The sequence below is a fragment of the Balaenoptera physalus genome (genome assembly GCF_965194825.1).
Source record: "Balaenoptera physalus genome assembly, chromosome: 17".
Classification (NCBI taxonomy): Eukaryota; Metazoa; Chordata; class Mammalia; order Artiodactyla; family Balaenopteridae; genus Balaenoptera; species Balaenoptera physalus.
In genome coordinates this window covers 60,486,967-60,512,894 of record NC_138895.1, presented here as the reverse complement: position 1 = coordinate 60,512,894, position 25,928 = coordinate 60,486,967, and the positions used below count along the sequence as shown (strand labels likewise).

The 25,928-nt window shown below is 34.2% G+C and overlaps 1 protein-coding gene and 1 long non-coding RNA gene across 3 annotated transcripts in view; one reads left to right on the top strand and one right to left on the bottom strand.

The window, feature by feature from the left end:
* CSMD3 (CUB and Sushi multiple domains 3) overlaps positions 1-25,928 on the top strand; it is a 1,197,521-nt gene that overhangs the window by 620,295 nt on the left and 551,298 nt on the right. For both annotated transcript variants that reach the window (XM_082433293.1, XM_082433292.1), the window contains one exon: positions 3,405-3,517. In XM_082433293.1, the coding sequence (XP_082289419.1) occupies positions 3,405-3,517 (113 nt within the window). The remainder of the gene's footprint in view (positions 1-3,404; positions 3,518-25,928) is intronic.
* The window catches only part of LOC309646713, a 728,077-nt gene that overhangs the window by 409,127 nt on the left and 293,022 nt on the right, over positions 1-25,928 (bottom strand). The window lies entirely within an intron of this gene.

Below are 25,928 nucleotides of genomic sequence, written 5' to 3'. Positions count from 1 at the left end.
TGAGCTTGAGTCCTCACTCTTGCCCATAAACCTGTCTCTTTACCGTAGCTCAAAAGACTAGTTCTTTTGAACTCATCAATTTGAAAATTGAAAGTTCACATGCCACAAAGTTTTCAAACGATAATGTGTATGTGTATGTATATGAATACATATAGATATACACATATGTTACAAAGGAGAATGTATGTGTTCATATCTTTTACATTATAATAATTTTAAATTTGCTTTGGCAGGAAGAAAGTGAATATAGTCTAAAATTCTATATCTTATAGTATCTTTATATCTCACACTATTCCTTAATATTATGCACAATCACATAATTAAATCATAATATTTAACTAGGTTCATTTGTGATGGATTCCCATAAATTCTGTAACACTGGACACTGCTGGCATAGCTGTATTGCTAATGCAGTCTGCTGATCATGTTCTGTAGTTTTGGTGGCTGACCAATGAGCAGGACATTCTGCTGCCATGGTGGCTTCAAGGATACAGTCCTCCATGTTGCCCTCTGCTGGTCTATTATAGTATAGCCTCCATCCAGGACACTGCTCTCTTAGGGTGCCCTTTTTATTAGGAAGGGAAACTTTATACCTTCTCTCCTCATGCAATTTTTCAGAAATCTTCATGGTTTTAGCAATAAAGTGGGTAAACACTTAAGAATTTCTTCTTTTAAAAACCTATTTTTTTAGTATGTAATTTAGAAGTCCTAGTCATTATGGATATTTTACTCAGCAGTGAATCCATTTTTTTTTTTTTCTCTTTGTATTCTTCACAGACTTTTCCCCTCAAGGTCTTATTTACTCATTTGCTTTCTGGCTTTATATGACCCTTGGCTTCGGTTCAAATATGTGACTAAAACATTATTAATGACAGAGGAAACATTAAGTAATTTCCCCTGTTAGGGTTATAAAATTGAGCATTACTGAATGAGATTATTAATGTATAGATTCAGTGATGCATTAGCAGAATATTCTTTAAAATAAAATTATTCCCAGTACAACATACATGACATGACTAGCCTGACATCAGTATTGCGAAGGTTTATATTATACTCCTTGCCATTTTATTGTTTTGCACAGTACTTAAATATTTTTCACAATGTTTCTTTAGAACAAAGTTCTGTGAAACTTGAATGTCAAAATGAAGTACATTCCCGGTGTTAAAAAAAACCAGTTAAAGATTTTTATAGATTCTTTTTTTCTTTTCAGTTCAAAAAGAAGTATAAGATTTTCAGTGATCTAAAATTTAGTATCTTGGCACTGTTGGTGGGAATGTAAATTGATACAGCCACTATGGAGAACAGTATGGAGGTTCCTTAAAAAACTAAAAATAGAGCTACCATACGACCCAGCAATCCCACTACTGGGCATATACCCTGAGAAAACCATAATTCAAAAAGAGTCATATACCACAATATTCATTGCATCTCTATTTACAATAGCCAAGACATGGAAACAACCTAAGTGTCCATCGACAGATGAATGGATAAAGAAGATGTGGCACATATATACAATGGAATATTATTCAGCCATTAAAAAGAAATGAAATTGAATTATTTGTAGTGAGGTGGATGGACCTAGATGCTGTCATACAGAGTGAAGTTAGAAAGAGAAAAACAAATACAGTATGCTAACACATATATATAGAATCTTAAAAAAAAAATGTTCTGAAGAACCTAGGGGCAGGGCAGGAATAAAGATGCAGACATAGAGAATGGACTTGAGGACACAGGGAGAGGGAAAGGTAAGCTGGGACAAAGTGAGAGAGTGGCATGGACATAAATACACTACCAAAAGTAAAATACATAGCAAGTGGGAAGCAGCCACATAGCACAGGGAGATCAGCTCAGTGCTTTGTGACCACTTAGAGGGGTGGGATAGGGAGGGTGGGAGGGAGACACAAGAGGGAGGAGATATGGGGATATATGTGTATGTATAGCTGATTCACCTTGTTATAAAGCAGAAACTAACACACCATTGTAAAGCACTTATACTCCAATAAAGATGTTAACAAAAAATAAGAGGGCAAATATATTTTTGGAAATTGTGGAAATGAAAAAAAAAAACAAGTAAACGTAGGAAGTATCAAAGAATAAAAAGATAAGCAGACAGACATCTAGAAATGACAAGGAATATGAAATAGGTGCAGAACTTTCTAGAGCAGAAAGAGGCTCCAGTTCCTAAGCCTGCCGTCCCTTCTCCTAAATGCGTGAAGCTACTGCAGGCAAAATGTCCCTGTACCAATAGGCACATGAAGAGATGCTCAACATCACTAATTATTAGAGAAATGCAAATCAAAAGTACCATGAGGTACCACCTTACACCGGTCAGAATGGTCATCATCAAAAAATCAACAAACAATAAATGCAGGAGACAGTGTAGAGAAAAGGGAACCCTCTTGCACCGTTGGTGGGAATGTAAATTAGTACAATCATTATGGAGAACAATATGGAGGTTCCTTAAAAAACTAAAACTAGAACTACCATATGATCCAGCAATCCCACTCCTGGGCATATATCTGGAGAAAACCATGATTCAAAAAGATACACACACCCCAGTGTTTGTTGCAGTAATATTTACAGTAGCCAGGACATGGAAGCAACCTAAATGTCCATTCACACAGGAGTGAATAAGAAGATGTGGTACACATATGCAATAGATTACTACTCAGCTATAAAAAAAAAGAATGAGATAATGTCATTTGCAGCAACATGGATGGACCTAGAGATTGTCATACTGAATGAAGTAAGTCAGACAGAGACAGACAAATATCGTATGATATCGTTTAGATGTGGAATCTAAAAAAAATGGTACAAATGAACTTATTTACAAAACAGAAATAGAGTCACAGATGTAGAAAACAGTTTATGGTTACGGGGGGGTGGGGCCGGAGGAGGGTTAAATTGGGAGATTGGGATTGACATACACACACTACTATATATAACAAAGATTACTAACAAGGACCTGCTGTATAGCACAGGGAACTCTACTCAGTACTCTAATGACCTATATGGGAAAAGAATCTAAAAAAGACTGGATATGTGTATATGTATAACTGCTTCACTTTGCTGTACAGCAGAAACTAACACAACATTGTAAATCAACTAGACTCCAATAAAATTTAAAAAAATAAATAAATTAAAAATAAATAAAATTTAGTATCTTGCCTCAGGGATATGAAAGATCTAACCTAGTTAAACACATAGAATAGTACTTGTTTATAATAAACCTTGATCACTAAATTATGTTGTTTGTTCTGTTATAACAACACAGTCTTATAAGTTTATCTGACAGTTGTTTGCTTCTAGCCAAGAAAGTATTGAGAAACACATCTGTCTCATAATTTGCATACAGAGGGTATTTTAATAATCCATTTCTCCCTTCTCTGTCCATCTATTTTTAGGCTGACTGGAAGCTTTGTGCCAGACTTGATAGTAAGCATGAGTAGCCAAATGTGGCTGCACCTTCAGACAGATGAAAGTGTCGGATCTATTGGCTTCAAGGTTAACTACAAAGGTAATGATAAATTGCTACCTTGGGAAATAATGTTATCTTAATAAAACCAGAGAATACTTTTAAATTAAAGTTTAATTGTATCTATAAAATAAAAGTTTCCCAGCATATAAGAAAGAATGTATTTCAACAAAATACTTGCCTCTTTAAATTAACTACAAATGTTGATTTCACTTTTCTTTAAATAAAATTGTTTTTTTTTTTTCCCCTTTAAAATGTGTATATTTTGCATACCTAATCTCTCCCTCAGTCCACTATACAATGCCTGTGCTTTAGGCACTCTGGACTCCTAGCCTTTCCCAGAATAGACAATGTGATTTTATAAACTTTATGCGAATTGCCTGGCAAAAAATCTACTAATTATTAAATACTTAAATACAAAGTAAAGACTTAATTCCTTAAAGAATCCAGGGTACCAATTGTTACTATTTTTATTTTTATTTTGTAATTCCTCAGTGTATCTCTCAGATCAAATACATGATATCAGTGTTCAAATTATCAAGTCCTATGTAAATTACAGATCACAAAAGTGTTAAATTGCTACTGCCCATCCCAATATTGATAGTTTTGCAGATTAATGATGAATTACATGTGTAATTGTGTGTAACACAATCTTTTGTTTTAGTTCTATTTATAAGAGATAGATGCAAACATTGTAAAATCATTATCTTTGACACACGATTAACTTTTTTTTTAAGATTAATTTATTTATTATTTTTGGCTGTGCTGGGTCTTCGTTTCTGTGCGAGGACTTTCTCTAGCTGCGGCAAGCGAGGTCCACTCTTCATCGCGGTGCGCGGGCCTCTCACTATCGCGGCCTCTCTTGTTGCGGAGCACAGGCTCCAGACGCGCAGGCTCAGTAGTTGTGGCTCACGGGCCTAGTTGCTCCGTGGCATGTGGGATCTTCCCAGACCAGGGCTCGAACCCGTGTCCCCTGCATTGGCAGGCAGATTCTCAACCACTGCGCCACCAGGGAAGCCCACGATTAACTTTTTTAAAGTCAAATAGAGACAGTGGATATACAGGTATACACACAATGTACATATTAGAAATGCAATTTTGAAATTCTGACTGAAAATATGTATATGTTATTAAGTTAAATTCTATGCTTTAAAAGATAAAAATGTGAAAGAGACCATCAGAAAGTTATGCTGCTTGAATTTATTTTTTCTATTGTAAAAGTCATTATTCTCTATCTTATCAATTAAACAATGGATTATTAAGTAGACAGAATTCTATTACTTGCATAATAATAATTTTTAAACAGACTTTATTTTTTCAAACATCGGCTTGCCATGCCTTTGTATCCTGGCACAGGGAAATGAATGCATGATGTTGTCAGGGAGACAGGACACATGCATTCTGTGTTTTTAACTTGAGACTAAATTTGGTACTATATTAATTTGAATAGTTCAGGAAATCTGTATAAATGTCAGTTTAAAAAAATAAAAAGGTTCGCCTGATTATGATTTAAATATATTCTTCCTCCATTTAAAATCCACATCTATCCCCAGTAAATAAAACAAAGTTACAAAGTTTAAACAATGGTCAGCTTCTGTTGCAAGTATCTATGTCTTGATTGTTTTCTTTTTCCTTACTTTTCCCTTGTAAATTATATTCCTCTTGGTTTTATTATTTTCTTCACCCTAAGAAACTTAACCTGCTAGAAAGTCTGGAGTGATTTAAACCTTAGAAACTGTATTAATCATTAATGACAATGCTTCAGCAAAGAACGCAGTTATTAAAGCTCACGAACAGTTTAGAGCCGCAGGGGAGTCCTGTCGATATTTACAACTCTTGAACTGCTCTCCACCTCACTGCAGTTCAAGAGCTGGAAGTACGTTGTAAAGTAGCACAATTAAACATTGTTTTGTTTTCTGCTCAGATTTCAACAAATAATTTAAAAATATATGTACTGCCTAAGGATCTGCTATGTGCCAGCTACTGAATGAGTTGTTGAGTATAGAAAAAACAGCCAGGGACTTCCCCCGGCGGGACAGTGGTTAAGACTCCATGCTCCACTGCAGGGGGTGGGGTTGGATCCCTGGTCGGGTAACTAAGATAAGATCCTGATGGCCGCGTGTTGTGGCAAAAAGGAAAAGAAACAACAGCCAGATATTTTCTCTCTTAGGAAGATCATAATATAGTGACAGAGAAAAATATATCCAACTATCCATATACAAATATCCACCAAAGTGAGATTTGAAACAAACCAACCCAGGAGATTCTTAATGAATAATTCCCTTATTCTTTCCCTCCCTTCAATCTGGTCTCTTTCAGTCTAACATCCACACTGCTAATGATGATCTCCCAGCAACAGGGAGGTGATCATATTACACTACAGCTTAAAATGTTTCCAAACTTTTTATTGCCTAAAGATGAAGTCCAGAAGCTCCACAGATCTTATCTTCCAGCTTTTTTCTCCCTACAATCCAATTTTATAAAACGATCCATAATTCTCTGAACCCAGCAAGTTGTTTCACACTTCTCCTTACACTCAATAAATTCTATCTGGATCCATATTCTATTTCTAACTCAGCATCACATCACTCATGCTGTGAGACAGTGTTCAAGTATTTCTTCTTCTGTGAAGCCTTCCTTAACTCCCCTCATTACAAAAGAACACTTCCTCTGTTTTATAAACGCTGTATTGTATATACTACATAACCAGATGAAATGCATCATATTCATCTTTATATTTCCATTAGCAACCCCCTGCTATATCATCATAGGTAATTAATGATTGTTAAATAAAGCTGAACAAATGAGTTGACCATATAATATGATGTAATACAGGGTAAAGTATGTCCTCAAAAGTTTAGTTTTCCTACTGTGAAAATCATGTTTTTGCATCCTCCATAATATAAAACCTGAGCTCAAAGTTGAAGCAAGGTTCATTTTGAGAAGTTTCAAATTTTGATGTGCAGATAGCTTTAGCAGCTTCGCCTACTAAAAATAATTTTCATAATTACCATGCTCTCTGTTAAGCAGTCTGTTGGTTCTAAATGGAACACCTGCTAAAAAAACTTTCCAGATTTGATCTAAAGATATCTTTTTCTTATCATCTATAGATTTTACATGAGATAGCATTAAAAGTGGATCTCCTGTAAATTAAACTTGTGTTTTATTGTACATTTTATCTTTGAGAGTAAGAGAGAACTTAGCTGTAAAACCACTTGGTCATTTTTACTCAAAGGTAAATATTTAGGAAATTTAATTTTTTTCTATGGCTATAAGTCTCTTCATATCTTTTCCTGGATTAATTTTGATTATTTATATTTTGTTAGAAATGTTTCTAGGATATAGATAATAGTTTTCAAATATATTGACATTTCATACATAGTTTATTTTTTAAAACACTTTTCTTAAAAAATTAGTAAAGATATCTTATCCAAATTATTTACGGCATAAATTAAAAATCTCCCCAAACTGGAAGAAATTTAAATATTTATCCATAGGTGAGTATATAAACAAAATGGGGTACTACTCATCAATAAAAAGGAAAAAGCTATTAACGTATGCAAAAATGGATAAAAATCAAAATTATCACACTCAGTGAAAAGAGCCAGACCAAAAAAAAAAAAAAAAAACAAACGGTATATCCTGCATGATTTAAACAAATTTCAGTGCTAACATTACCAAGTAATGTTTCCAAATGAATACTAATATAAGCTGTTTTATTTTTAATGGTATTATTATTTTGAGAGAAATAAGAAAAAGATTATGAGGAAAATGTTTTGATAGTTTTTGACAAGGGAGCAAGAACAATGTTTCATTTAAAATAACTTTAAGTAGAAGAGAATAGTATATTCTTGGAATTTATTTTTGAAGTGCTAAAGTGGTTATACTTCGCAGATTTCAAGTTTTTCCTTTTTTTTTTTTTTTTTTTTAGTAGGTTGAGGTATTACAAACAAGAGTGTCAGTGATATAATAGAGATTATAACAAGGTAAATTTATACCCAAGGAGCAAAAGAAGTGCTGAAAATTGCATTCATTTTTCTGCTTTTTCATTAAAACATTTTTAGTCTTAAGAAAGGTGGTACAAAGTAAAAATTTGTTATAATCAATTACTTATTTCTTAATCCTGCTGGTACCTGCCTAAGAAAACCTGACGTGTTCTTGTGAGGGACTGAGTTTTATTTAAACTGAACACATTCTTTTTTTTTCTCCAGTTATATGAGATTTTAAAATTTTGCTCCACTTATATGATTTTTTCCATCTCTTTATTAGGATATTTCTCCAAAATCACCATTCATAGAATCCCAAGATTAAGGCTTGTTATATTTCTAATTAGAGTCAGTTAAAAAAAGAATTAATCATATAAGGATATTTATATAGTGGACATATACAATGGTATCTGGCAAAAGAGCTAATGGTGTGTGTAGGTTTTTGTCCTTTTAGTTAGTACAGTGAAACAAAGATTCTGCACAATCCATCATTATACCCCCGTAGTACTTACCACAATTCACATGGATGGTCCAATAAATATATCAAACTGTAATCTGCAAAAAAACTCACTGAGATTAATGCTAAACCAAAATGGCTTTCAGTATTAAAGAATTACTATGTTATTAGCAATTGATTCTTAAATATTTAATTTTAAAACTATACTTTAAAGCAGAAAACTAATAATGAATGAATGATAAATAAAGATCTTTAGAGACTTTGTTAGAAATTTATGAATCCCCCAAATCTTCCCACGTATTGTATTTCTTAGTTTTCCAGTGCTTTAAAATCAAATTAGTGAAATAAAATTATGTAAGGCACAGTTATATTGTTTTTTTAATTTATAAATATTTCCTATTTCCCCATATCCTGTTCTTTAACTCAAGTGAATTCAATTTAATGAGATCAAAGTCATCTAAAGAACATATTTAGATGATGATCTGACAGACTCTTAAAATGCACTCTGTAAATAATGAAAATAATTTTTAATTATACTGAAAATAAACTTTTTAGTTTTTTAGGAACTAAATTATTTGTAATATACAAACATAATATTAGCGTGTTACAGAGATATAGTTCAGTGTTTGTGTGATTAGATTGGAATCTAAGTTCATTTGTGTAAATAACTATTTTCCTCTAAGGTATGCCATGTACATCACTGATTCAATACTTGCTGAAAGGAAAGTTTATCTTTAAAACAACGAGCTTGGACAAAATAGTCTCTGCATTTACTTTGAGTTCTAACATTCTTTTATTAGATTTGGTAAATTAAATATTGATATGTTTATTATATAGTCCAAGAATATTACACTCAATATTCATTCCTTATAGTAAACTGATATGCTATCAGCGGGACGTTCTTTGTGTGAGTTCTCAAGATAAACTCCTCTCTCAGAATTTCCTCCAGATGTGACACCTCTCTATCTGGTGGTGGTTTGCTAACACAGAACCAGTGAGCCCCCTTGGGTTTTCTCATTATTGTGTCTTTTGAGATATTTCTTCTCTTCATATCATTTTCATTTTCTTTAAGAAATCTTATAATCTGTTAAAAGTGTTTCTCTTTCTTGGAAAAACTACTAAGTAACACGTAGTATTATGTGTGGGATTTTCATGATAACATTTCAATCTGCCCTCAGAATAAAGAGAGCTTTTAAGTATGACCCATGGAAACTTTACTAGAATAAGTATTATTATTTTCATTGTTGCTCTTTATTAGCTTAAAGGGTTTATTCTATTTTTACATTCAATACATCAAGTTTCTTCAGAAAACTACTGCTCCTAAAATATTCAATTTGACTTTATCACAGTCTGCTGTGAGGACTAAGCTTTTTGTTTCTATACCCCCAGAATGAGAATGAGTGGCAGTAGAATATTAAAAGTCATGTCTATTTAAAAATATTCATTGAGTTTCAACTATGTGCCTAGGCGTCATGAAGAGGATAGGGTACATAGCAAAAAATAAGAGACTTAGTCACCGCTTTCAGTCTAATGGGACAAAGACTGACAGTTAACAAATAATTGTAAATACAAAGAGTGCTAAAAATGAAAGAGAGAATGTGCTTTTGGGAGACTATAACAAGGCACCTAATGCGGGCCTCAAGGAAACCTTTCCTGAGTAAGTAAACATGGACTGAGACCTGAAGCTGAGTAGGAGTTACTGAGTCTGGAAGCTGGACAGCATGACCAGTATGTATAGATGACAAGTTCCATTTGAGGAGTTGTTAGAATTCCTGGATGTGTAGCAGAAATGGAAAGAGAAAAAGCTATAGTGTAGTCCTGGATAAGACTGGAGAGATGGGAAAGAGCAGGTCATGCTTTGCTGCAAAAGACACGTATGAATCTCTGAGACTGAAAGATATTCATTTTCTCCATGGGAGCAAAAGATCATTCCACCCACTCCCAGGTAGACAGCTTTTCCAATTTTCCCCTTAGGACAGGGACTAGTATTTATTTAAATAATGGAATCACAGAACATTGGAGCTGGGAGAGACTTTTGAGGTAATTGAATCAATTATACTCATTTCCTCCAAGATGAGGAAATTGAGTCCCATAAAGATCGATTTTTCTCACAGTCACTATAGGTAGTACCTGAGCCCAAAGTGGAACTATGAGCGATTGCTTCTGAGAGGGTCACTTTCCCCTGCACTACATTGCTTCACACTTCATATTTCTCCATAGATCCAAGGTATATATAGTTGGCTGATTGACTAATACACTTTTGTAGGTTGTACAGGGCCTTTGTCAGATAATCTATAATCATCACAATTTCTAATCAAAGTCATGTGTCTTTTCCCTCAATGCCAGTAATAATTTAATTTTATGCATATTATATTCATGGTTATTCATTATATCCACCTTAACTGGTGAAGATATTTCAAATCAAAGTGAAGTATCAATGCAAGTAAAAGAATCATTGGAGACTAAAATGTTTTTCCTTATCTGTTATAAGCAGAAGGTAAGATGTGAGATATGTGAGGTATTTATATTTTAGAACTTGATCTTTAATGGCAGAGGAGAACAAAGTTATTTGTTTGATTAAATAAAATCCCAATGTTATTTTTGCTTATCTCAACTGCAAAAGAAATCTTGATTAAACCTATCAGAATTAAAACTATTCAGAATTTTAGAATAGTGCCAATCTGACTATGTGCAAAGAGGTACCTGTTTATATAAATAAATTGTTTTCTGAATGTGGTACTATATCATTTCTTGGACACAATGGTAATCTTAACCATTCTCAAACTCATTAGCTTATACGACAAGTATTTATTTTCACAAGTCTGTGCGTAGGCTGAGGGTATGCTGATCTAGGCTGAGTTTGATTTCATGCATCATTCATTCTTCTGACACCAGTGCCCTAGACCAGATATGGTGTTTTCTTGACAACGACAGAAGTGCATAGGATAAAAAATTCAACCATACAGACATGTTTAAAGATCTCCTTGCTTCTTGTCTGCTAAAATTCATTGGCCAAATCAAGTCAATTGGCAAGCCCAGATTTAAGAGGTAGGAAAGTGAATTCTGCCAAAAAAAGTGGGAGAAGAGAGTAAATGTTTTTAAACAGTCTAGTTTGCAACAAGTGCTAACTCTCTCTCTCTATTTATATATAAAAGTACATATACATATATAGGCAAAAGGTATATATATATATATATAAAACCTGTGCTTTTGTCTGTACCTGGCCACCACCAACCAGATGACTGATGAGTGGTACAGAGGTGACCGAGCCTGGTGCCAGCATTGTCCCCAGTTAGCTCCCCAGGAGGAAGCTCAGCACCACAACAAAGCCCAACAGCAAGACAATCCTTGGGAAGGTCAGGAATATACATATACACACACACACACACACACACACATACATACATACATGGTTGACTCTTGGACAACACGGGTCTTGAACAGTGCAGGTCCACTTATACGAGGACTTTTTTCATTACTAATACTATGGTACTACACAATCTGTGGTTGGTTGAATCCACAGATACGAAAACGCAGATACAGAGGAACCGCTTATATGGAGGAACTATCTACACAAGGTACCAACTATAACTTATACTTGGATTTTTTTACTGCATGGAGGGTAGGTGCCCCTAACTCCCACATTATTAAGGGTCAGTTATATACCTTCTGCCCTCAATAAGAAGACAGTTTAGTTTGGAATAAAGTCACATATGCTGATTGTTGGCAGTGGTCTAAGCAAGATGATACAGAACTAGACAAGGGATGTTACTTCTGAAACGAAAAGTTAAGGATGAAGCGGGGATTGGAGTTAAGAGTTCTCTCTGAAAAGGGAAAAAGAAAACACACCTTAATGACAGTAGATAAAAGAGATATAGCAAGAAAATATATAAAGAGATGGAGGTGCTCATAGTAGTCAAAAACCTGCAAAATATTTTTTGGCAAGAAATTATATTTCAATGCTGTGTGTATATTGTTCCTCATTGTAAATATCATGCATCTTTACTGAATTTAAATAACTCCCATGGTATCTTCATTTCATGTCAACTTTTAACAGTAACATAAGAAAGATTGGAACATCTATAAAAATTATAATAAGACCTTCTATTGAAAAAATGGAAATATTTTGGCAAAATATACCAAATGACTGTTGGCCATCAGGGCATTTCCCATGTTTAATAATAAGGTGTGATGATATTCAGGTGTTAAAAGCATGGGCTTTTGAGTCAAACATAGTGTTGAATGTAGGTTTGTTGACTTCTGAGTCAGACATAGTGTTTATTTCAGGTTTGTTGCTTGCTCATTGGAGACCTTTGGGAAATGTTTTAATCTTTTGAAGTCTCAGCTTCCTCATCTGTAAAATGATAAGAATGAGTTTTTACCTTAATGGAATGTTGTAAGAATTAATGAGAAAATGTACTTAAAGTCTTAATAAGCCTTATATTTATAATATTATTATTACACAGAAAATATATCTATTATATAGCTACATAAAATACCACATTTTATAAAGTTTTTATTTTTTCACATCATGTGGATTACTCAAAAAAATTTCTATCATATTCTGGGAAGTGCACATTTATTTAGTTTGTCTTCAAATAAGTCAAACATGGAAGAATATTTTAATGTGATTAAAACAGAACCCAACTAGCAATAACAGAATTTGAAATTAAAAATACATTATCATTTATGCTAGCACCTTCAAAAATGAAGTACTTTGGTATAAATCTAAAAAAAAATATATAATACCTATATGATGAAAATTATAAAACTCTGATAAAAGATGCCAGAGAAGAACTAAATAAAGAGATATTCTATGTTCATGAATAGGAAAACTGAGTATTGTCAAGATATCAGTTTTTCCCAACTTGTTCTATAGATTCAACACAATCCCAATCAAAATCTCAGCAACTTATTTTATGGATATTGATAAACTGATTCAAAAGTTTATATGGAGAGGCAAAAAAAAAAAAAAAAAAAAACGAAACAGAATAGCCAACTCAGTACTGAAGAAGAACTAAGTGAGAAGACTGACATTACTTGGCTTCAAGACATATGTAAAGTTACAGTAATCAACACAGTGTGGTAGTGGTGAAGGAATAAACAACAAATAGCTCAATGAAACAGAATAGAGAACCCAGAAAAAAGATTCACTGATCTGTGCTAAGGAGCACAGGCAGTACAATGGAGCAAAGATGGTCTTTTCAACAAAAGGTGTGGAAACAACTGGAAACCTACATGCAAAAATTAAAAATAAAAAAAAATAAAAATCAAGGCACAGACCTTACACCCTTCACAAAAATTAACTCGAAATGGGTTGTCAACCTAAATGTAAATGTGAAACTATATCACTACTAGAAGATAATGTAGCAGAAAATCTAGATAACTTTGAGTATGGTGATGACTTTTTAGATATAGCATCAAAGGCACAACCCATTGAAAGAAGTAATAGATAAGCTGAACTTCATTAAAATTAAAAACTTATGCTCTGCAAAAGACAATGTAAAAAGAATGAGAAGATGAGCTACAGAATGGTAAAAAACATTTTGCAAAAGACACACCTGATAAAGGACTATTATTAAAAAAAAACACAAATAATTCTTAAAACTCAACAATAAGTAAATTAACAACTCAATTTAAAAGTGATGTGTACCACTACACACCTAGTAGAGTGGCCAAAATCTAAAACAATGACAAAACCAAATGCTTATGAGGATGTGGAACAAGAACTCTCATTCATTGCTGTTGGGAATGCAATGTGGTACAACCACTTTGGAAGACAGTTGTCAGTTTCTTACAAAATGAAACATATTCTTAAATATATGATTCTTCAGTCACACTCTTTAGTATTTATCTACCAAAATGAAATGAAAACTTATATCCACACAAATACTACATATGTGTATTTATAGTAGCTTTATTCATAATTATCAAAACTTGCAGCAACCAAGATGTTCTTCAGTAGGTGAATGGATAAATAAACTGTGATACATCCAGACAATGGAATACTATTCAGCCCTGAAAGAAAATGTGCTATTAAGCCATACAAAGACATGGAGGAAACTTAAATGTGTATTACTCAATAAAGGAAGCCAATCTGAAAAGGCTATGTACTGTATAATTCCAGCTATATCTCTTTCTGGAAAAGGCAACACTGTGGAGATAGTAAAAAGCTCAGTAGTTGCCAGGAGTTGTGCTCTGAATAGACCAAGCACAGAGGACTTTTAAGGCAGTGAACCTATTCTGTATGATACTACAGTGATAGATACATGTTCGTACACGCTTGTCAAAACCCATAGAATGTTTAACACCAACAGTGAAATCTAATATAAACTCTAGACTTTAGATGATGATGTGTCAGTGTAGGTTCATCAGTGTGGTACATGGAGTGGGGGAGGCTGTTTGTGTGTGGTATGGAGTAAATGGGAACTCTCTATGCTTTCCACTCAATTTTGCAGTCAACCTAAAACTTCTCTAATTTTTTTTTAATTTAAAAAATAATAAGTTAAAAAAAAATGAAACCCAATAGTACTCCCAAAGGTGTCTAGAAATAGTTATAAAATGATAGTATTTTATATTAGTAGAAGTATTTGAAATCTTTTTTTTAACATTTATTTATTTAGGCTGCACCAGGTCTTAGTTGTGGCATGTGGGATCTTCCTTACAGCATACAGACTTCTTAGTTGTAGCATGCTGACTCTTAGTTATGTCATGTAAACTCCTAGTTGCAGCATGCATGCAGGATCTAGTTCCCCAATCAGTGATCGAACCCAGGCCCCCTGCATTGGGAGCGCAAAGTCCTACCCACTGGACCACCAGGGAAGTCCCGAGTACTTGAAATCTTTAGGTGGTTTTTCCCACTGATTGGTTTAATATTGTTTTCTTATTTGGTCTACTATTCAGTTTCCATGGTTACTTTCCAGGCTAGGGGAAAAAAAAAAAAGAAAAAGAAAACAAAAAAACTGTCTAAGGGCATCAGTAGGCAGTATATTCTGGCCAGTACCCTCTACTGTCATCCATATTGATTGTAGGTTTCACAACATCTCATACTACATTAAGTTTATTTCAGAGAAAAACTTTGACTCAAATTTACTTGAAAAAAACACTCAAAATAATAATATTATCGTTTCTGCTTGATATATCCCTTGTAGTAATAAGGAGATGGAATATTCTCTCTCTCTTTTAATTCAGTAATGAAATCAAGTCACCAGTTTGGGGCATTTTCAAAACAATTTCTCAAATAGAAGAAAATCTGTTTTCTTCTGTTCCTTTGAAGAACAAGAGACATTTTGATTAATCTTTTCATAAATATCTTGATTTACACTTTTTGAAATAATCGTGTTGTCTATGACAATTTTTATGGTTCATAAATCATCAACAACTAATATTTGCACCCATTTGCATATGAAACTATGTAGATATCTAACTATGTTAGATAATTAAATGGACACCCTAAACAGGATGAAATGACTCATACAAATATAAAAATTCAAATAGCACATACACTGTAAAATAGAGTATAAAATAAAGAATTAAATTGGCAACCAATATCTATTTACATTAGGCATATTTTTTTTTCTTGTTTATAGTTTGTGTGCTGTGAAATTATGTGGGAAGGGAAATATCTTGCTTCTATTTAAGGAAAGAACCTACCAAAGCCTGGGAAAGTTTTCTGAATTTTTACACATATTTAAAAAGATATTGTATGATCACGACATTTGTGTATCTTTTTCTTTCGGAGGGGGCAGTACAACATCTCTAAATTTGGTCAGAAAAGATGTATAACCTTCTGAATTTTTGTATTTTTTTTAGCTTAAAATAAGAAAATTAAAGTGGAAACATAAAATACCAACTAATGTGCAAAGGCTGTTTACATGCTAAATCACCAGATCCAAAGCCACAGTTATGTTTAGGGTCCTTTTAGAGAATAAGTTGGAAGGTCAATAAAAATGTAGGATGAGATTTGAAATAAATTAAATTATACTGTCATCAGTCTTTACACCAGTGAATCAGCTAAAAATCCTTACCCATGAGTTTATTTTTCAAATAGCCCTGTCGTAGAATTAACAGACAAAGGCTTCTGAGGGAAACATAATGAAACAATGTAATATTCATTGCTCTAGGACTGAAGCCTAATTTTAAAATTAATTTAAATGTTTATTAACATTCAGGAATATATAATAGGATTTTTGGTCAAGCTCACACTGCCTCAAATCTGTTGCTCACAATGTGTTTTAAGGCAATACTCCCATCACCTTTTGATCTGAAGATAGGAGATCAAAGTCCAACTAAATGGAGAATGTAAGACATCCTACAAAACATGACTTCTATAATGAGATTTGGAAATCTGACCTAACCTAGATGATGGGATTTGGACAGCAACATACCAAAGATAAATGAAAACAAATAAATTATGTCTTTCTGAAAGACATAAAATTCAAATTCTCATCACTTAAGTCTCAGCCAATTTGAAGTTTATATTTAAAAGCTGATCCTATTTTCCTAAGAAAAAAATTTGGTGGAGTGTGTGTGTGTGTGTGCGCATGCACACACACATGTGTGTATGTATTCAATATTTGGGAAAATTGATAGGGGAAGAAAACTAAGAAATATGAGTCAATAAAGGAGAAAAATGTAATAATGATAAAAGAATAGTCACATGAGTTAGAACACTGTTTTGTTGTATCCAGTGCACTCCTTTTGATAATGTAAATTACAAGAGTATGGTCATTGTGCATACACAATGCTGCTGTTATGTCTCTCATAGTTTAGGAGCCAATAGGAAAATGGAAATTGGACTCTCTTACTCTCTAAAAGATAAGCTGACCTCTGCAAAAATACTGTCTCCATATGTGGCTTACTTGGAACTGTCAGGAAAGGCACAGTATTAACATTGCTTGCACACCAGTTATACACCAAACATCATGCCAGAAGTTGGAAATATATTATCATTTAATCTTCACGTATGCAAATAATTTCAGTATGTTAAGTGCAACGTTTAAATAATCATGTGACTTTGAGGTCCACTCAGTTGTCAATAATAATCCGTGTATTTTGCTTGCCTCTAACTAGTTCTATAATGAAAAAGTCTATGTGAATATTTAAATATATTTATTCACAAACATTTATATAGCAATATTAAATATAAAAGAACAATGGTTTTAGTTTACTTCAAAAAAACCTTTAATTTATAAATTATTCTTAAGAATAGAAGTAAAAGCTAAGGAATTAAAAATTATAAATGCTTTATTTAGTGATACATTAAATTATAATTTGTATTCTTCATCCATGTATTCATTCAATTAACATTTGTTCAATACCTCTAGCTTATAGATTTACATTATGAGAGTTGCTGTGGGCATGAACTCTTCTTTTAAGGCAATCCCTGCCTTGTCAGATACGAGGTAGACATAGACATAAACAAATAAAAATGCACTGTCTTGAATGTAATAATAGAAGCTTGTACTAATTACAGTGGTAGCACAGAGGAGAAGGTTAATAATTTGACAAGGGACAAGGTATCAGGGCAGGCTTTAGATAGGAGGTAATATCAGGTCAACAAAGTTGGAGATGTGTGCACATCCTAGACAGAGTAAAGAGCATAGGCAAATGTACAAGAATCCTGAAACACCTGGCTGAAAGGGGTCAACTACAAGTGGTTATTATTTCTGAAGCATAATGGTAAGAAGGAAAGGGCACCAGCAGATGAGACTAGAGATGACCTTTAGGCTATAGGTAGACTATGAAGGGATTTAAGTAGTGGGTAATATCCTATGATTTATATTTGGATAAGATTATTCTGATAATTGTATAGAAGAGAAATCAAAGGGAAAAGTGAATTAAGCTATCAATCATCCAGAAAAGAGATAAGCCCAAACCCAAAATAATGGCAATAGAGCTTGTAAGAAGACGGTAGAATCTGGAGACCTTTCTGGGACAAAATTGGCAGATGCCGGAATCCAAACAGATGCTGTGAGAGTAGTGTTGAAATAGAGGGGATAATCAAGGATAACACCCAGCTTTCTGCTTGAGTGACTGGGTGAACAGCTGTGACGTTAAGGAAATGTGTTGCAGGGAAGAAGGATCTGATGCAAATGTAGGGGAATAAAATACATTTAGGCTTGTCGCATATAATTTCACTGTGAGACATCAAATTGGATCTGTTAATATTGCAGCTGGAACTCAAGAAAAAGATCTGCGCTCTTTATTTGGGAGGCTGGTTCTTTAGTATGGGAGACTCTCGTGGGAAGATTTGAAGAACAAGTAGTTACTATCAGCTAAAATGTAGTGATTATAATGTACATTAGTATGCTATAGAATAAGGTCCACAATCCAGAAAGGCATTTATAAATTCTTGGTAGATTTGGTGGTAATTTAGGTAACTGGAAACTCACCAATGCACACAAGTGTCCCTGAGAAAATTGTAAGACATAGGATCATGGAGAGCCACCATGAGTAGGAATAGACATGCTGTCAGATATCAGAAGTAAATGTCTAATGATGGGTTTGAATGCAGATAAATATATCGGTATGGAGCAGAGGGAAGAATTAAGAAGGTTTGGGTTTTCATACCTGATGGCTTCTGTTTTCTTTAAATTAGGAAACAAAGTGTGCTTAGAACATTTACAATAAGAGGACAAGGGGATGAGGAGGGTACCAAGATGAATGTAGCTGTTCTAGCCTCACAACACCTTAGATCCAGAGGTAACAATAAAGACTGTCCTGCTTTCCTGAAAGCTCAAACAAAATCCTCCCTTTTTTTTTTTTTTTCATTGTTGTTGTATTCGGCAGAAAATACAATATGTTATTGTTCTATCCATGATTTCACCCTTATTTTAATCTTAGCTCTAAAATTAAAATAAATTTCTCACAATCAGTTCTTTGCCAAACTTTTTCCAGTCATCTCTTGGTTAGACAAAGCTCTGCTCTTAATACATTCTTTAGAAGGGCACATGTGTACAATATTCTATCAGTTCTTCATGTTCAAGACTATATATATATACAGTCTATACATGTATAATTTATATATATATATATATATTTTTTTTTTAACTTGAAGGACAGCTTAGTTGGACATAATATCCTGTGAGTACATTCTATTCCCTTAACTTTCTTGAAAGTGCTCGTCCACTGTTGCCTTACTTTGCATGCTGTTTTGGAAAACTCTGATACCAATCTAATTCTTGTGACTTTGTGAGTTATTTCAATTTACTGCCTGGAGGCCCTCAAGGATTTTTTTTTTTTTCTTTAAGTAAAAGATTCATTACAATTTTTTTTGTTTGTTTAAAAGATTCAGTCTGAGAGGTGACTGTAACCAGGTCGGCTTTCACTGGCACTGGTAGGTCTAGACTTGAAAGGTCAAATCTAGACTTCAGGCTTCTTTTATATTTGGAAAATTTCTTAGATTATACATGTAAATATACATTCTGTTCCACTGTTTGATTTTCTTCTTCAGGAGTGCTAAATTAACTTACGCTGTTGATCTGTCTTTCATTTCAACTACTTCCGCTTCTGATCCATTTTACTTCTGTATTTCATTTTCATTCACTTGAATTCTCTTTTTTTTTTTTCTTAACATTTTTATTGGAGTATATTTGCTTTACAATGGTGTGTTAGTTTCTGCTTTATAACAAAGTGAATCAGTTATACATATACATATATCCCCATATCTCTTCCCTCTTGCATCTTCTTCCCTCCCACCCTCCCTATCCCACCCCTCTAGGTGGTCACAAAGCACCGAGCTGATCTCCCTGTGCTATGCCGCTGCTTCCCACTAGCTATCTGTTTTACATTTGGTAGTGTATATATGTCCATGCCAATCTCTCACTTTGTCCCAGCTTACCCTTCCCCCTCCCCATGTCCTCAAGTCCATTCTCTAGTAGGTCTGCGCCTTTATTCCCGTCTTGCCCCTAGGTTCTTCATGACCTTTTTTTTTTTTTTTTTTAGATTCCATATATATGTGTTAGCATACGGTATTTGTTTTTCTCTTTCTGACTTACTTCACTCTGTATGACAGACTCTAGGTCCATCCACCTCACTACAAATAACTCAATTTTGTTTCTTGAATTCTCTTTTATTCCCTGCTTTTTTTCAATGTCCTTTATAAAATTTTCATTTGAATCTTTCTCTCTTGGGTGCCTTGTTTATTTATCTTCACTTCTAGTATAATGTTATCATTTTCTTCTCTTTCCTTAGTGAAATCAACTTTTGTTTTATTATAAACTGTCTTATGTCCATTTATAGTCCTACTATTTATTATCTAATTCAAGGATGTTTTTCATGTCCCTAGTTCATCATTTGAGTATATTTAATTTAGTTTGGGGTGTTGTATTACAATTTTATTAAACTGCATGATTGTTTTCAGAGGAAAATTTTATCATCAAAAATGTGTTGATTCCCATTTCTGATTTATCACAGTAGTTTTGTATAGATGTGGTTTTTCTTATTTCTGTTCATTTCATGGACAGTATTCCTGGTTTGAGAATGCTCTCTTCTGTCCTCGTTTTTACAGTTTTTTAATGGATGGTGTTGGTGGGGTAAGAGAAGGATGCCATGTCGTTTCTCTCTGTTTCTTTAGGATTCTTTATTTTTTACTTTTTTTTTAATATAAAATTATTTTCCTTCCTTGCGTCATTTTTTTGTTGAATGCTATTCATTCACTAAATGTGTGTCTCTCATGATTATTGCTCTCTGAGACTGCTACTTCTAGTCCCACACAGTTTAAATCCCCTTCATTTAATTAGTGCTGTTAACAACTAAGCCCAAGTGCTGTGTTTAGTATTTTGACACTTAATGTTTGACTTGCTCTTTCTGGGGATGATTTCACCTGTGCTTTGTTTATGTCCTCTGTGCCTTTTTACTCTTTTTTTTTTTTTTTTTTTTTTTTTAACAAGCATTCTTAAGCTTACCTTCTTTACTCTGTGTTCACAGTCATGCAGTTGAACTCTGTAGGAATTTTTTTCTCTATTTACAGACAAGTAGGAGTGCAGTATTCTGAAGGGACAGGTCATACATGGTTTTATTTTCATCCTTGGTTATTTATATAGTTTTTAGGGGCATTGAAGGGGAGATTCAGAAGCAGGCAGCCACCATTGTTCTCCTGACATAATCATATAGTCTTGACATTTAGAGTTGACACAGATCTTGCAGTTCATCAGAATGAAAACTGTAACTTACAGATGACAAACCAGGAGGTTAGAGAGTAAATAAGTTGGTCAGAGTCAAATGGCTGTTTCAGGTAGGATATGACTGAATTCTGAGTTTCCTTACTCTGAATTCCAGTTTTCTTTCCCAATATAGTGTGTTACTTCTAAAAAATAAATACAAATCAATAATTTTGGCATTGATAGGATACCTTAAATGATGAATGTCAAGATAACAATTGAGTAATAAAATAGTGATAGATATTTTGGAACTGATTAGGTGAATATTTTCAGTACCTTTACAATGAGTGAACAAGGCAACACCCAATGAACATGAAATGCCATTTACTTAAAGGAGGTGAAGAGTTGTTGTCTTTTAATGTACCTGAAATATGTTGAGAATTGAAAGACTGCTTGTATTTCAGTAATGTTTGCAATAATTTGAAGACTACAACTGTGCTTGTGTGCTAAGTTATTATTAATAAAACTGTTTCACTTCACTATCTTCAATGTAGAACTTTCGTCTGGTAAAAATCTAATTTAAGTTTGATTCATTGTAGTCATTGGTTACACATGAGAGTAATAGGTTTAAAATATTATGCAGTGCTTTCTAGGTCATCAGTGTACATATTTCTTTATTTTAGTCAGATGATCATTAACTGCGGAAGGTTGATAAATGCCAATTTTATGTATATAAAAACAAAACTATATATAGGTAAATATGTATGTGTATGTTAAACACTTTACAAGTTTATCTAGTTAAATAATTTGTCCTTAATTATGAGAAAATATCATGTAATTTTCACAATTTTTATATGATTCTGATTCTAGCCAAAATAAAAGTTTATTTTTTTAAGTTGATGTAACGTTGGTTTATAACATATGTTCTGTGTGTACGTTATATTTTGACTTCTGTGTACACTACAGCGTGCTCACCAGCCAAAGTTTAGTTTCCATCTATCACCATACAGTTGATCTTTTTTACCCATGTTTCCTTGACCCCAGCCCCCTTTCCCTCTGGTAACCACTACTTTGTTTTCTGTATCTATGTGTCTGTTTTTATTTGGTTTGGTTTGTTATTTTATTTTATTTTTATATTCTACATATGAGTGAAATCACTTAGTATTTGTCTTTCTCCTTCTCCGTTTTCCCTCTCTTCTCCTTCTGGGATACCCATTATCCTAATGCTGCCCTTCTTATTAGAGTCAGATAGTTCATATAGAGTTATTTTTTTTTTAAGATCTTAATTCTCTCTCCTTTTCTACCAGTATAATTTCTAGATTTCTATCTTCAAGGTCACTAATTCTGTCTTCTGTATGGTCTGCTCTATTTCCAGTGCTTTCTAATGCATTGAGTTCTTCAGCTCCAGAATTTGCTTGGGTTTTTTTTTTTTTTTTTTTTTTTAGAGTTTCAGTCTCTTTGGTAAAGTATTCATTCTGTTCATTAATTTTATTTCTGAGTTCATTGGATTGCCTTTCTTAGTTTCCTTTAAGCTTGTTAAGTTTCTTCATGTCAGCTATTTTGAATTCTCTTTCAGTGAGATTGCAATATTTCATGACTTTGGTTTCTGGAGAATAATCATTTTCTTCTTTTGATACCGCATTACTGTGTTTCTTCATGGTGCCTGATGAGTTTAGTTGTTTTCTGCCGGCCCATTTGAAGTAGTGAACACCTTGCTTGTTTAGATAAAACTACCCCCCTCGCCGCCACTCCCCGCAGCTTGATTTTATTTGCCGGGTTATAATTAGAGGTTTTTCTTTTGTTTTCCAGTAGGTGGCACCATAGCACAAGTTTTTGGTTTCTCTTACCTGCGCTGCCTCTGGTTATATTTGAGAATCTGCACTTTCCACCCTCCAGGGCATCTGCCAGAGAACTGTTGCCTGGTGGCCTCTCTGTCACTGTTTTGCCTCTGGGGTCATTGGTACCTTGCTGTTGCTGGTGTTGCTAGCATCACTGCCTGGGGCAGCGGGATAGTGGGTGTCTCTTCTGCATGGGGGGGCGGGGGAGGGGTGATTTTCCTGAGTCACTGGCTCCACTGCTGCAGGGGAGGGGGAGGGGGAGAGCTGGGGTTGCGGATGCCTCTTCAGGGTTTCTGGGCTTGCGAGCACCACCTCTGCCAGCAGAGGGGCTGGTGTCACATGCATCGCTGCAGCTGAAAGCTTGGGATTGCAGGCCCAACTGCCGCTGCTGCCTGATTCCCTGTGGCCGTGGGTATGGATGTGGCTGGAAGGCCAGAGTCATATGCATTGCCTTCCCTGATGCTACCAGGTTCTCTGGGGCTAGAGGGCTCAGCAGTCTTGGCCATCCGTCTGGTATCACAGGCACCATCTCCACTGTTCCCCTGGTTCCACCACCTCTATGTGTCCCAGTCAACCCACCTTTAGATGTATGGATGTGTGGAATTCTCCAGTGTTCTGGTATGTCGAGTAGAGACACCTTTGTTGAGTTATGGATATTTTACTGGTTGTAGATTGAAGGGAAGAGAGAATGTCTCATGCCACCATGACGCTGATGTCACTTCTCAGAAAACTCTTTTATTGACTCTGAAAAAGTCAAATGAGGATTCATTAAAAGACAGCCAAAACATAGGATTAAATGAAACTTCCTCTAAAATTGTAATTTCTAAGGTGCAACTCATCACACATATTATCAGCACATTATGTCTCATGAAGATTGCAAACATGAATGCATAATGAAGGCTCACAGATATATCTTTTCTAACATTTTTATAAGATTCATAAGATTTAAAATTTAGCACCATAAATTGATGATGAAAAATCTGAACATTGAAAAGTAATTGCCTTTTACCTCTCTGAAAAGTGACTAACATTAAAGTGTTTCCATAGAACAGAAACTGTCCTTTGTGGCCATAAGAGTGTCTGCAAGGGACAGTGGTAGGAGATGATGTCACAGAGATAGTTGGCAAAAGTGGAGGGAGCTGTGTTTAGATCACGTAGGTCTTCATAGGGTTTGAATTATACCCAGAATTGGGAAGTCATTGTAGGGTTTTGAGCAGAAGAGTAAACATGTATTTTATGTTTTCTAAGGATCACTTTGGCTGATGTGTTAAAAAAAAAGCACCTTAAGAAGACAAACAGGGAAATTAGTTAAGGGGCTATTGCAAGAGTACAGGTGAGAGATCATTGTGGATTTGAAAAAATTGGTAACTGTGAGAAGAGGTAAGACTGTGAGAAGAACAAGTTCAGGGACAAAAATAAAAAATTCTGTTTCACATATAATAAGTTTGAAATGCCTACTGATATTCAAGGAAGCCTGTGGAGTAGGTGGTTGGATATACAAATCAATAACTTAGAGTAGAAGTTGCCACAGATGATCTACTGTGTCAGATGCTACTGAGAAATCAAGGAAGGTGAAGACTGAAAATTGACTACTAATTTGACAGAATGAGTGACTTGACAAAGCATGATGGGGATGACTTTTTGAGTGCTTGGTAGAAGAGGAATTAGAGGCAATAAATAACAGACAACTCTGTAGAAGGATAATAGTTGGAGGGAAATGTGGGACAAAAGGAGGTTTTTGATTGTTTTGTTTTTACATGGGAGATATTCAGCTAATTCTCATGCTGATGTGGATAATCTTGTACAGTGCTACTCAAAATACTGGTCCATAAACTATGTCTGAGAAGTCCACCAAGAGATAATAAGTTTGTGCCAGAATGTAAATAAATGCACCACTTCTTTTATTGACAGAGCCTCACTATGGAGAGAAAAAAAAAATGTCAGGTGAATTAAACAGTATGTTTAAGGACATAATTGTTTTATATTCTGGGAAAAGTCCTTATTTTGTAGTAGATTAGTAACAAACATTTTGTGGGTTTTAGTTTAGAAGCAAAGTGAGAGAGAGAAAATTGTTGAAACAATAAAGAGAAGAGACAGATATAGAGAATGGTAGCTGCATCCTGCTATTGCTAGCCCAAGGAACTGCATTGTTTGTTAGTTTTATCAAACTCTGCCCACACCCAGGTTCAATGTGCCATTTGTTGCCTGCTAGGATCCTGACTGATATATTTATCAAACCTTTATTAATGCCTTCTGGGCATCAAACTCTCCTGTCAGATAAATAGGTAGGTAGGTAGTTAGGTTAGTTAGTAGATAGATAGATAAATAGATAGATAGATAGAGACAGATAGATATCGATAGATAGGTGTCATTGTAAATCATTTAAGTTTTGGTTGAAAAAAGGAAGAATAGAAACTATGTCAAATTTCTTTGCAAAACACTACCTTCTTACTCTTGGCTGTGCATTAAAATCACCTGGTGCACTTTAATAATATACCCCTTCTCAGGAGACAGAATCTGATTTTATTCATCTGAAGTGGATTCAGAGATTAGCATTCTTAAGTTTCCCTAGGGGATTCTAATGTACAGCCAGGCTTAGGAACTATTTTAATAAGGATTCAGAGATATAAAAGCCTTGCTGAGTGAACTCCAAGAAATAACAATATAGCAGAGGGAAAAGGCCGTGTAAATAAATAGCTTCATTCAGTGGACATTAAACAGAAAGGTCATTTATGAAAATAATTTAAATTGATATTATTGATAAAATTATGAGTCCATATTTAAGTAGATAATCATATGCAAATTACTTGGACATCTATACAACTGGTTATTTAAAATAACAGTAATCATAATAGCCATACTTACAATGCAATTAGTAGGTATGAAGCATGAATCTAGTGCTATACTTATATTAACTCTACTATAAACTCCGCACAGTCCTAATGGCGTAGGTATTGTTACTAACCAGTTTTTACAGATGAGGAAACTGAGGCACAGAGAAGTTAAGTAACTTGTATATATGGCCACATAGCTATTTTATGTTGTTTCACACTGCCTTTATGCATTTCT